Here is a 13,789-nt window from a genome sequence, read left to right as displayed (position 1 = left end):
CGGTTGTTTAGGAGCACGCCCCCTCCCGCGCGAGACCTCTCCGCTAGCCGCTTGGCCGTCGACCGAGAGCTATCGAAGCAGCGTGCGTTGCGAGCATTCTGTCGTAGCGCCGAACGTGTCCGGTACTCCGCTAAAAACAGGCAAGCTGGTCATTTCGGCAAATGACTGGAGGCATAAACTCAAGCTGATGAAGGAACTTGAGCGTAGACGTACGTGAGCAGCCTGATCGGTCTGCACGGTCCAGACACTTGCTGGCGCAGCGCTTAACCAGTCAAACAAAGCGCTAATATTGCTCTAACCAAGTGTAAAGCATTTTAAACATTTATAAATCAACGTGTTGATGATTACACTCCTGCGAAACATACACACCAGCAGCAAAGAATACACTTCGTTGCTGCTACTGTGTATGGTTGAGCTCTGTGCCACCAGGTGGCTGCACCGTGCAGACCGTTCACATTTGCCCTTCTGCTCATCTCGTGGCTCATCCCGGCACAGTCAAGCGGCCAGACCCTGTCCCCTTGCGCTTGCGTTTGCCCTAATACTGGACTCGCGGTTTGCAGGTCGATAGGTTTGCAGTCCACAAGGCAACAAAGTCGAATCATAGTGCTCGCGAAAAGACTGAGACCGACTCTGACCGCGGAGCTCTCGTCAAAATGGAGTACGTTGTAACACAAGCAGACGACACTTGCTGTGTGCCGGAAGTGCTGAAGTGTACTAAAAAACTATTCTTGTGTATTCTCTTTAAGTTATTTTCTTTTTACAAAAACAAAGTAACTAACATTCCAACTATTACGAGCATCATTTGTTCACCATAAAGTTGGAAAAATTATCGACCACGCGCCCTGGTCAGCCAATCAGATAGCTCGCCCATGTGACGTAATATGGGTTATTTGCATCATATGGGTAGGGGCGGCTTAAAATTCCGCCGAGCAGTGCGCTGCGATCGGCAGCGATGTGTATTTTTAAAACCGTATAATAAATTACACGCTTTACGCAGAGCACTTAGGTGCATCAATTAATGATCAGAAGAACCTACTCTAACGACTCAGTACGTTTGTAGAAAATCGCCAAAATCGTTTCAGGGTCCCTTTAAGATATGTTGCACCTGCATTAGTAAACACTTAACTGGGCTATAGAAAAATGCAGTCACGATAAGCGTTAAATAGAACACCAATTCAATACACCACCTATTTTCATGGTGTATGTCTCGGAAGTGGTGCAAGGCACGAGATTGCTATTGAACAATTTTCCCAGTTAGACGACTTCAGTATCACATTACAAAATGCCCTTAAAATTGTTGCTCACAAGCCAAATTATCAAAACAAACCAATTACATTCAATTGATAAGTGGTATAGTTTGCACACATAATATCCACAGGAGAGAATAAAACAAACAGCAATCGTATAACTTAAATAGACCTCTGTATCTAGGTGACAATGTTTCCATCACTGATAAATGTAAGTGATTAGACATCACTGAATTTTCGAGGTTTTTCCGCAAGCAAAAAAATGTAATCAGTGGACTCGTACAACTTTGCAAAATCGCAGCCAAATTTCCAGTGAAGTAGTTGCATTACAAATTTAAGTTTTTAGAAATATAGTGGCCGCATAGAACAGAAGTTTTACTGAGATTTTCACGCAGTGCAGACATAACACTCCTTACCAGACACAATCGTGATCGGACCAGTTATGGTGCTCACAAACTGCCTCGTAAAGTTCTTTATGAGGCACTGAACAAGGGTCGTTTTGCCAACTTTGGGAGGTCCAACAACAGCCACTATGTAAGGCGGTGGCTCGACTGGAGTTCGATCAACAAGGGGTACATGATGCCGTTTCTCTTGCAGGTCCTTAGCCCTTCAAAAGGAATTCGAGAATCAGGTTGTTGCCCATGTAAATAGTAACAGGAAAGATCACAAATGAATAGGAAGGAATGTTAAAACATTAATGGTACACAAAAGGCACTTGGTCATTGAAAGCACTACAACATAAGGCAGGGCTTCTTTTGTGACAGCCAGACCACGAACATTTTGTGAGATCCAAATTTTCAGTCTTTTGTGCACTTCTATAAAAAAAATGGTCAACAAAACATTTCAGGCTCTATATTCAAATTGGATGGAATTGCCTGTCAATGATAACAGTTTGGCCCTATGTCACCACAACTTCCGAGATCAAGAGCTTTTTTGGAAATCCACACGTGGCAGACTGGTCTTTCCCTTTTGTGTCATTTCCAGGCAGACCAAAATTTCACGTTCAGTAAGCAGCTATTCCCTAGTTGCGAAAAATTGTCAATCAAACCAGCCTGCCATGTTTTTAGTTTCCTCTTAATGCCTGGGTGTCTTTGTATACTCAATACAACATGTTTTAACCTGAAGTGTCCTTTATCAATTGCGCAGATCGTCTTTCACATTGGCACGGCATCGCTCAAGGATTGCTTTCTACAAAGGGTTTCAGAAGTAGCGCAACCGAGCGTCCTTGCGTACCCAAAGCCCCACGCCCTGCTTTCGTTATTTTGTACGCTTGCCGGTTCGTGTCCCCTAATTTTGTACGCACAAAACCTGAAGCTTCCTAATCATCCCTCGCGTAATCGCTGCCAAGTGCTATCGCGCTATTAGCGCAGATACGGTCTCTAGAGAGCACAAAGCAAAAGCCGAAGTACTGCTGCTGCGCTAATTTTAAGCTTTTGTTTTGTTGGCTGCACCTTAACATATATATGTGACGCTAATCATTGTAAGTAGAACCAGCGAAGCGAACGCATGAGAAAAAAAAAAGTACTCGGAACGTACTTGCAGTGTGTCGCGTGTACATAAAGAAACTCATGGAAAATGATTCTAGGAAACCATGCACATCACCAAGCCATGCGACTTTCGAAAAGCATACTAACCTTCGGAATTTTTTCTCTGCCTTCTGCACAGATTGGACAGAGAAAGCCTTTGGATTTCGCTGTTTTGCAGTCAGCTCCTGAACATGTTCACTTTTCTTCTCTTTCTTCTCGGCCTTCCGACCACTGTGGCGTGCTCGGTGAGATTTGGCTTTCTGGTCATCATCCATCGTAGATAGCGAAGCCACGTGGGAGACACAGTGCAGATATGGGCTCAAAAACAGAAAAGGATCACCACACCATTTATAATGTGATCCAGGGCAATAAGTTTCATTTGCATAAACACCACAGACAGCAGATCATGCCTACTTTTACAAAGGTACACGCAAACGAATGGTTGACATGTATCCGGCACATAGGCACAACACAAATCGCACGTTTCAAAATTTGGACATGGCCACCGCTGCGGCGCGCCGTATGTGCAGCAGCTCCGCGCTATTATGTTAATTTTAGTACAACAACAATCAACAAAAAGCAAACTGTTGTCATAAAATTAATTTATTTAGTTTGCTATTATACTGTTTATATTTTTATTGTTATAATTAAGTTATTCTTCTTGTCCAATCATGGCTGAGTTTCGTGGTCTAATGCTCGGCAACTACAATTTCTTTGTTTTATAGTTGCAGAATCGCTGTCGCTTGGAGGGAATATTTAGTGTAAACACACATTTGGGCGCTTCATAGGTACGCTTACGAATTTGTCTAATTTCTCCAAGCTTGCAGTTATGGCAGTAGCTTTTCTGATGCTACAAATCGTGCCGCGTTGTTGACGTTCGCGATCTCAAATTTGCCGTATCCTAACCCACTGAGTGTCGAGGGTGAGAGAAAGAAAAGATTAAAAAAAAAATGGGCAGCTGAGCCCAGGGACAGCTGACAACAAGGGATCCGAATAATATCGCTCATTTTCGTGGGCAGGCTCAAGAGGACTGTCTAGGGTTTCGCCGCAGTTGCGGCAGTATTTCATTCTACGTTCGACGAAATTTCGCTGCTGCGCATCGAGATGAGTCCCAGATCGGCGTCGGGAGGAACGCTGGATGTTATAATTTGGGAGGTATAAATTTCTGTGGGCCGCTCCGATCGGCCCAGCGGTGCTCAGGCGTGGTAATGTTTGACTGGGACGAAGGAGACCGTTTTTCCTTCGAGGACAGCGACCGCTTTGAAGAAGATTCCCTCTGCTCTTGGATCAGCGAGCCCGAAAGTCTCTGTAACAACTGGAGAGGCTGGAAAAGGCCGACGGGCAACCCATCTCACGCTTCTGCGCTCCACGGCGGTCATTGTCGCTCAAAAGGTAAGCCTCGTTTTAGGCTTAAACTCAATTTTAATTAATTTCTGCCATTTGCTACAATTGAAAAATTGAATTATTGGCTCAATGAGTGTAGTGCCGACCACGCAAGGTTATGGTTAAGCTGGATGCGCCGAAAATTCGGTCGTCCAGCTCGGCCGTGGCACCTGACTCGCGAGCGATGGAAACCTCTTCCTCTTTTTTTTCTTTTCGTGCTGCTCACTCGCTTCTCATCTTGATGGTTGCTACTTCTCAGCGATGTTTCTAGAAGAGCGAACGCACGTACTAGACCACTCTTCCTTTGGGATGTATGGTAAGAAGATAAAAAGGAATTACTTCCACGAGTAGGGTAATGCAGAACGGCCTTTAATTGGTGTCTTTTGTTCTTGGTCGCTTGAACTGGAAAGAAACCTTTTTTTTTTTGTGCATGCATTATGTTTGCCGTTCTGATAGTGTCTCCCAATGGCATGGGGGTGTCCAAGAGATAGCATGTTGAATAGATCACGGATGTCTTCCATCTCCGAGTGGCATTTCTCATCGGGCTGACTCGTCCACTTCAGGAGCGCTTCATTTTTGTTTGTTTGCTGAACTCATGTTGGTTCGTACATGTTACTGTGCTTCCTTCTCTTCTCCGTTTTGTTGCCCCATCACCAACTGCTGTTCGACATCTGTCATATTCTATCCAAGCTAATTGATGTAATGACGTTGTGTGCCTTATTTAATACGCGTTTCACACGGTGTGCTTTCGATCACGATCGAGCCCAATTGGGATCCGAATTCTGAATCGCAATTTGCTCCCTGTCGCAGCTTGCGCCAAGGGGCCAATCGTCATCGAGAATTTCAATCCAGATCGGGCTCGCTCGCGATCGAAAATGCCCCGTGTTATACCGGTATCACATGGCCACTCTCGATCGCAATCGAGCCCGATCTGGATCGAAATTGTCGACCGTGATTGGCTCCCTTCCGCAGGTTTAGCAAAGAAGCCAATCGCGACCGAAGAATTCGATCTGGATCGGGCATAATCGCGATCAAAAGTGCGCCGTGTGACACCCGAATTACTGGGGTATAAGTCGGCATTCTCATTACGTGTGAAAAGGCAGGTTTAATTTATTGAAATTATTTCGCACTAAGCTCTTAAATTGTCAGGACTGGAATATATTTTAGACCGTTCAGACTTAAATTGTTCATGTGTAGCCTTGTTTGGCACTTCATTGGAGGTACACAAATTACGTTAATTAGCCGATAGCCCTGACCAACCGTGTTTGGTAATGCTATGCATTGTGTAATCTAAGTGTAACGTCAAGGTAAAGAGTTGTGACATCACTTTAACTGTTAAAGCTAAATAATCATCCTGCAATTTAGGTAAACATTTTATTTTAGCAATGTAAAACTAGCCAGTGTCATAGTGCACAGGTTGTTTCATGGTCACAGCAATGTAGTGATAGGCAAATTTTTTAGCCTGTTAACTCGTATGACCATGTTGAAATAAGTGGCAGTTGTGTAATTGAAATGAGTGTTAATGACTTGTCATTGCAAAGGAAATGTGCTTTGTGCATTCAAATGTGCATTCTCATTACGTGTGAAAAGGCAGGTTTAATTTATTGAAACTATTTTGCACTAAGCTCTTGAATTGTCAGGACTGTAATTTATTTTACACCATTCAGACTTAAATTGTTCATGTGTAGCTTTGTTCGGCACTTCATTGGAGGTACACAAATTACGTTAATTAGTCGATGCCCCTGACTAACCGTGTTTGGTAATGCTTTGCATTGTGTAATCTAAGTGTAACGTCAAGGTAAAGAGTTGTGACATCACTTTAACTGTTAAAGCTAAATAATCATCCTGCAATTTAGGTAAACAATATTTTATTTTAGCTATGTAAAACTACCCAGTATCATAGTGCACAGGTTGTTTCATGGTCACAACAACATAGTGATAGGCAAATTTTTTAGCCTGTTAACTCGTATGACCATGTTGAAATAAGTGGCAGTTGTGTAATTGAAATGAGTGTTAATGACTTGTCATTGCAAAGGAAATGTGCTTTGATAATAATATGCAATGAGCCTAGTACTCTTTTAAGTATTTTTACTTTGCGAGCAATTACAAAATATTACTTGGTTGCCTAATTTGCTGGCCATAGTTGTAAAGTGCTCAATATCAATGGGATTTAAGTATACGACTGCTGTAATGTGGCATTCAGGTACACAACTCAGTATATCTACAGTTTAAGATAAGCACATATTGTGGCAGACTATATACCACTGGATAGTACATACTCAAACAAAACTGTAAGAATTAAGTTGAGTGTCAGCTCAGCACACACAAAGTTAGTTACAAACTACGGTGTTTGATTTAGTAGTATAATGAATGGTGAAATAACGTACATTATGACAAAGCTGCCATGAGTGAACTGTTGGTTGCTGCTGCTACTTTAGTTAGCTTACACTGGTTGTTAATCATAGACTGAAAAGCACCTTCTCGACTATATTATACCATGAATCTGTTGTCGAAAATATTAATGTGTTGTCTTGCATGAGTAAATACCGAGCGGAAATGTGTATGAACTAATGCACTGTCAAGAATTGTCCGTGTGACAAATATTCGCCTTCTTTTTTGCTGATGAAACTGGACAGGTGGCATCTACTATTCTTTGGGAAACAATAATAGATACTTGTGGTGCTGCCCTATTCTACTGTCTAGAGTTAGATATGTGGTTTCAGATGCACAAAAAAAGGATTGTTTGACAGGATTTATATGTGGAATAAAAAGCTACCCAAATGAGCAATGAAAATATTTATGTTTAACCTTAAGTGTCTTGTTGTTGGGCAGATGGGTTGGGGGGAAGGGTCACTTTTATTGCATAATAGTTCGTGATGGTAAACAAGCGATACACACTAAAGAAAGTTTCGTCGTTATGGTGGCTATTAAAAAAACTTTGCATACAGTCCCTGCTTGTTTTCACTGCAGCAAAAGTATTTGTGTAGTGCGAAAATGCAAACAAACTTGGACCATGAGATTAACTAAGCTTTCAGTTTACCTCATTCAAGAACTTGGTGCTTAACTTTCCATACAGAAAGGGCCCATAATTTTCAGGCAGCAACCAGTTTTTGCACCCCAAACTGGTTTTGTAATGTTTCGGTTAAGTGAATTTTGTCACAGAGTCCTTTTTCCCCAATTTTTTTTTTAATTGGCAAATTTGCATAAACATCTTCAATCTTGTGGAGTGATGTGCCTGAGCTGCACTTAAAGGTGGCTGCTGAAAAGTGCTGCTACATATAGAGAGGGCACATAGAAAATCATGCAGAAAATATGCACCAATTGGGAGAGAGCCAGGACTCATTGGACAAATAGGAAAACCATCTGAAAGTAGGAAAACTGGTGCACTTATCTTGGACCCATCACAACAAGGTTTTCTTTTACATTTGTAACCTTAATGGTCCTTAAAACTAAATGCATGGCACCATTTTAGAGCATGCTGTTAAAGATAGCCAATTATGTGTATATATTCACCTAGGCCGCCATCTTGTACACATTAAAAAAGTCGACATTCAGTTTCACCTCACGCGATTGTCCTAGATTGACGTAGGCCGTGATATCGATGGGGTCTGGACAATTGAGTGAGGTAAAACCAAACGTCAGCTTTTTGGACGTGTACTAGGTAGCGGCCCTGGTGACCCATTGCTGTATTCTATATTTTGCTCTACCACAGGTGTCGTGTATTTGATACTTTAGCTTTGTTTATGTAAATGTCTACTCATTAAAGTATGTGCAAATTATTTAACAGGTCTAGCATGTTCATGGTAACGTAGATGGTAATGCATGCACAATGTAATGCAAATAAACAGAACATTTTATCAGTTTACCTTGTTCAGTTGAGTTTTGATGCCTAGAAAAAGATGTGTTCCCTTTACTTTCATTCATAATTACCAGAGCAAAACTCTGGCATGGTTTTTTTTTTTTTTAAGCCCCTTTTTTCTTCATTTATAGGCTTGAAAAATAGCATTTGTACTTTTCTCCTGGGTTTTGAAGTGTAATAAACAACACAGTCCTACCTATGCACAGCTGTTAAAAAATTTAGGGATTCAGTGTTCCAGGAGATTTGTGTTAATTGGTAGTGCTAATTTGTCAGGAATTGGCCGTTTACAGTTCAATATGAAATGAATGATTCCATAATAATGTATGTTATGATGTGCCATGTTCTGTACTTTTCTATGCTGCAGCTGTTCCATTTTCCCTCATCTCTCTCTAATTTGACACCATTACAAATTTTACTGAACAAAACTAAGTTATGTAGTAATAACAGGGCATGCAGTTAAAACCATAATATACTTTATTCGAATGTCCATGTCTTTTTCATTGTTGTAAAAGGGGGATTTTTTACACATTAGGGCACCACATTAAAAAGCATCCTTGATGACAGAGTCAAAATTTCGAGGCATCGTAGTTAGCTGAGTGTCCCACTTAATGCTTTCCTTACCCATACTGGCTAGCAAGGAGCAAACACTCCAAGAGCCTGCAACAGCAGTTGAAAATTTCGCCAGGGCCAGCGGGCTTAGTTGTTCCTCAGATAAATCCGAAATTATCAGGGTACATGACAAAAGATACAAAAGTAATGGTGACATAGACATATCAAATTAAAGGAGTCAAAACAAAAGAGGTAACCGTTGCAAGAATTCTGGGTTACTGGGTTCAGAGTAATGGAAGAGCAGACCACACAATAAACATGTTAAAATCAGCGACAAAACAAGTTACCAGAATGATACAAAGAATAATGTATCACAAAAAAGGAATGAAGGAGGCGGACACAATTAGATTAGTACAGGCCCTTGTAGTGAGTAAGATAATGTACAGTCTACCTTTCCACATACTAAACAAAAATGAAGAAGCAAACATTGAGTCTATCATTAGGAGCGCCTACAAAGTGGCACTAGGGCTGCCGGTAGGCACACGAACCCAAAAACTATTAGAGCTCGTAATATATAATACCTACTCCGAGCTAAAAACGGCAGTACTGACCGTGCAGAGAAGTCATCTAAGCCAGGCGAGGGTGGGTAGAGAGATACTCGCTAAGGTGGGCTTCCCACCGTACCCCCCGAAACTGGACGAGGTATTGGCGGCAATCCCGGATCCCGTCCGATGCAAGATCTCGGTCGCTCCCCTGCCCAAGAATATGGACCCAAACCAAAACAAAAAGCGGAGAGAGGAGAGTGTAAGGTGGCTCCATAAACACCTAAAAAAGAAAACAAATGTTTTGTATGTGGACACTTCCAGGTACAACTGGAGACGGGCCATAGCAACAGTAATTGGCAGCGACAGGAGAATGTTGACGAGTGCCTCCCTGTACATGTCCTCGATCACCAAGGCGGAATGCTTTGCCGTTGCCCTGGCGATCAAAGAGCAAGAACGGAGGGAGGAACCTCTCGCGATTATCATCTCTGACTCGCAGGATGCGTGCAATTTCTTTTTGAACGGCCGCCTTCCGATAAAAATTAAAAATTTCCTAGGCGGGATATTGACAAATGGATACAAGTTGATCTGGTGTCCGGGACACACAGGCCTGGAGGGAAACGAGAGTGCGGACGCTTTCGCTCGAGGGCTCACGAACCGAGCAGAGCCTCGACAGCACTGTCAATCCCCCCAAACATTCCAGGAGGAGTCAAGCGAGGAGGACAATGACCTATCCCGAATGGCCCCTGGCGAAGTTCTTGCTCACCATTGGGCACGCGACAAAAATACAGCACCCCCTCCACAAATCATTAGAAGTGGGGGATGCCATAGACCTCCGCAGAATTCAAACGGGGTCTTTCCAAAGCTACAAAGATTAAACAGAATTTTTCCAACGCTGTATGGGCACACCGGTCCATGGTGTGGCGGCTCACCATCGCTATCTCACATTTCGTGGGGCTGGCAAAATAGACCACCAAATTTGAATACCTTTTTAGGTAAATATCAATTATCTAACACTTTGGAGCAATGGGAGGCACAACTCGCCAGGTCTGACCCGGAGGTGCAGCTTGTGCTTTTGGATCTCGTCAGGCAGGCGGCAGCAGCCAGTGGACCCCTGGACTTGGGGCCCCACCCATCAAGCTCATAACCTTTCTTCCCAACCCCTTTCAATGCAGTTATTCCTATTCCTACCCATAGAAAAAAATGGCCCTTTTATGAAGGCACTAATATAGATTTTTTTTTTATTACACTGTCAGGGTTACAACAACATGTTGTATATCAATAGAAGGCTCATGAAATGTACCTTCCAAAGGTCTAAACTTGAACACATTTTAGGATTTAATATGGAATATAAAGTGGGAAAAACAAACATTAAGGAAGTATAGCGAAAATGTTTATCATTTTATGCTAACATACAATCAATAAAATAAAAAATATATACAAAGTGCTTTCATTTCAAGTTTCTACAACCAATGACAGTTTCAATGTTCTAGCTTTGAAGCGATGGGTGCTACAAAAGAAATGCTTTTTGCCTTGTGCGAACTGCGTCTTTCCGGTAAGCGCCACAAGTATTAGGCAAACGTCACATTATGCTCTGATGTGGGTAGTCGATCTTCACTGTATGCTGTAAGATGCTATAATTACATTTATAGCTTTGCAAACATCTGTACAACATATCAATTGTTACAAGGAAATAGTGAGCTTTAAAAGGCAGTAAACAAAACTTCCTGCCTAACAGCTGGAGACTGTCCTGGCTGGATTTGCGGGTCTCCACTGTTTAAATTAAGATTCCATGATCTGATGTCATATTCAGACTTCCTGTTACTAGTAGCATCGAAACACTCATTTGAGGGTGCCACAGAACCAGGATTGCATCCCGCGACCTCGTGCTTGGGAGCGCAACACCATAGCCGCTAAACCACCGCAGCAGGTCACACGACAGCAAGCTCCCTTAAGACACTTTGATTAATTAAACAATATTTATAAAATTTTGTTAATAAATTTTTGTCTGTAGAACTACCATTTCTGCTTTCAAAAGTAGCATTGTCAGGCAGCACAGCAATAAGCAATTTAGTACCACGCAAGATGTTTAGAATGCCTGTAGTTTTACTGCAAGCAGAGGGGCTCCAAAATTTACAATAACTAGTTATACTGCTTTTTTGTTTCACGAATTGTACCTGCGTTAGTAGCTCACTGACTATAGCATTGCACTGCTAAACACAAGCACACAGACTCAATCCCAGCTGCGGTGGCCACATTCTGAGGGGGTGAAATGCAAAAACACTTGTGTTGGGAGCACGTTAAAGAAGCCCGGGTGGTTAAAATTAGTCTGCAGTCTGTGGCATGCCTTATCAGCACTTAAAATTTTTAGTTTCACTAATGGTGAGAATTTACTGTATGAATGATTTATCCATTGCAGTGTTTGCAGGGACACAGAGCTTCCAAACCTGGAACCAATAGCTAGTGCTAATGTCCAAATTCAGAATTTCTCTTGAAACCAGAATTTGTAGCATGGTCATAGAAAATGCTTTGAGATTGCTGACTAATTACTTCAGAGGTGTAAATTTTTATAGTAGTGCCGCTATAGTTTTTGCTTTTTATTATTGTTCACTGTTCTGTTTTATCTGTTTACTTCATGATTTATGCCACACAAGCATAAGAATTCAATTGGGACAGGCACGTACCCAGGATTTTTTTTCGGGGGGGGGGGGGGCACCACCTCCATCATCATCATCATCACATTCATCATCATCATTATCATCCTGTTTTATGTCCACTGCAGGACGAAGGCCTCGCCCTGCGATCTCCATTTACCCCTGTCCTGCGCCAACCGATTCCAACTAGCGCCCGCGAATTTCCTAATTTCATCGCTCCACTTAGTGTTTTGTCGTCCTCGATTGCGTTTTCCTTCTCTTGGTACCCATTCTGTAACCCTAATGGTCCAGCGGTTATCTAACCGGCGCATTACATGACCTGCCCAGCTACATTTTTTCCTCTTGATGTCAATTAGAATATCGTCTATACCCGTTCGCTCTCTGATCCAAACCGCTCTCTTTCTCTCTCTTAACGTCATGCCTAGCAATCTTCGTTCGATCTTTCTTTGCGCTGTCCTTAACTCATTCTCAAGTCTCTGTCCCATATGTCAGCACTGGCAAAATGCACTGATTGCACACCTTACTTTTCAATAATAATGGTAAGCTTCCAGTCAGGAGCTGGCAATGTCTGCCGTATGCGATCCAACCTATTCTTATTCTTCTGTGAATTTCCTGCTCATGATCAGGGTTCCCTGTGATTAATTGACCTAGGTAAACGTACTCCTTCACAGTCTCTAGTGGCCGACTGGCGATCCTGATCTCTTGTTCCTTTGCCCGGCTATTTATCATTATCGTCATCTTCTGCATATTAATATTCAACCCCACTCTTACACTCTCTCTGTTAAGGTCTCCAATCATTTGTTGTAACTCGTCTGCATTGTTGTTGAATAGAACAATGTCATCGGCAAACCGAAGGTTGCTGAGATATTTGCCGTCGATCTTTACTCCTAAGCCTTCCCAGTTTAATAGGTTGACTTCTTCTAAGCACGCAGTGAATAGCTTTGGAGAAATTGTGTCTCCCTGTCTGACCCATTTCCCTATAGGTATCTCCCTGCTTTTCTTGTGTAGAATTAAGGTAGCTGTAGAACCTCTGTATATATTCTTACGCGAAGGACGAGCCAGTAAGACGAGAAACTATTTACAGATTATATTTACAACAACGGTTGCAGCGCTGACCGGTCAGATTCACAGCGCGAGCCCAGTTCGTTCTTCCTCCTCTTTTCTGGAGTGATGGCGCCCACGCACCTCGTTCAAACAAACAAATACCAAACGCATGTAGCAATATTTTTCAAGCTTTTTACGTAAGCGTTGTGTAGTCCTTGATTACGTAGTGCCTCTAGACTGCTGGTATCTCTACTGAATCATATGCATTTTCGTAATCTATATAAGCCACATAGAGAGGCTTATTGTACTCTGCAGATTTCGCTATAACCTAATTGATGACATGGATGCGATCCATTGTAAGGTATCTCTTCCTGAACCAGCCTGTTCCCTTGGTTGACAAAATCCAGTGTTGCCCTTATTCTATTGGACATTATTTTGGTAAATATCTTATGTAATACTAGGAGCAAGCTAATGGTACTATAATTTTTCAATTCTTTAACGTCTCCTTTTTTGTAGATTAGTATAATGTCTACATTCTTCCAGTTTTCTGGGACCCTTGCAGTCGATATACACTTCGTATAAAGAGCCGCCAGTTTTCTAAGCAATATGTCTCCTCCATGTTTGATTAAATGGACTGTTATTCCACCTTCTCCTCCCGCTCTTCATCGTTCCATGTTTTGCAGGGCCCTTCTGACTTCATCGCTAGTTATAGGAGAGTTTCCGTATCCTGTTCATTACTGTTTCTAAGTGAGGTATCGGGACTCCTCTGGGTACTGTATACAGGTCAGCTTAGAATTTTTCCGCTGCTTTTACTGTATCTTCGAGATTCCTTATGATATTATCCCTCTTATCTTTTAGTGCATACATCATGGTTTGTCCTATGCCAGGTTTCTTTTTTACTAATGTCAGGCCGCATTCATTTTTTTACGGCTTCTTCAGTCTTTCACATGTTATAGTTTCGAATATCAGTTATTTTCGCCTTGTG

The 13,789-nt window shown here is 42.1% G+C and overlaps 2 protein-coding genes across 3 annotated transcripts in view; one reads left to right on the top strand and one right to left on the bottom strand.

Annotated features, from left to right (window-relative positions):
• The window catches only part of LOC135906039 (ribosome biogenesis protein BMS1 homolog), a 163,011-nt gene extending 159,710 nt beyond the window's left edge, over positions 1-3,301 (bottom strand). Inside the window, exons 1-2 of the mRNA XM_065437185.2 lie at positions 2,882-3,301; positions 1,664-1,854 (exon numbers count right to left, since the gene is read on the bottom strand). Of these exons, the coding sequence (XP_065293257.1) occupies positions 1,664-1,854; positions 2,882-3,048 (358 nt within the window). The 5' untranslated portion in view covers positions 3,049-3,301. The remainder of the gene's footprint in view (positions 1-1,663; positions 1,855-2,881) is intronic.
• A 175-nt stretch (positions 3,302-3,476) lies between these two features.
• Dora (zinc finger SWIM domain-containing dorado) overlaps positions 3,477-13,789 on the top strand; it is a 217,181-nt gene continuing 206,868 nt past the window's right edge. The window contains exon 1 of one of the 2 annotated variants that reach the window (XM_065437182.2): positions 3,477-4,165. In XM_065437182.2, the coding sequence (XP_065293254.1) occupies positions 3,982-4,165 (184 nt within the window). In that variant the 5' untranslated portion in view covers positions 3,477-3,981. Of the gene's footprint in view, positions 4,166-4,326; positions 4,473-13,789 lie in introns of those variants that run through there. The other variant, XM_065437183.1, reaches the window with a different exon arrangement.

Source organism: Dermacentor albipictus, chromosome 1 (genome assembly GCF_038994185.2).
Source record: "Dermacentor albipictus isolate Rhodes 1998 colony chromosome 1, USDA_Dalb.pri_finalv2, whole genome shotgun sequence".
Classification (NCBI taxonomy): domain Eukaryota; kingdom Metazoa; phylum Arthropoda; class Arachnida; order Ixodida; family Ixodidae; genus Dermacentor; species Dermacentor albipictus.
The sequence above is the reverse complement of the archived record's forward strand: the minus strand, read 5'-3'. Positions and strand labels throughout refer to the sequence as shown.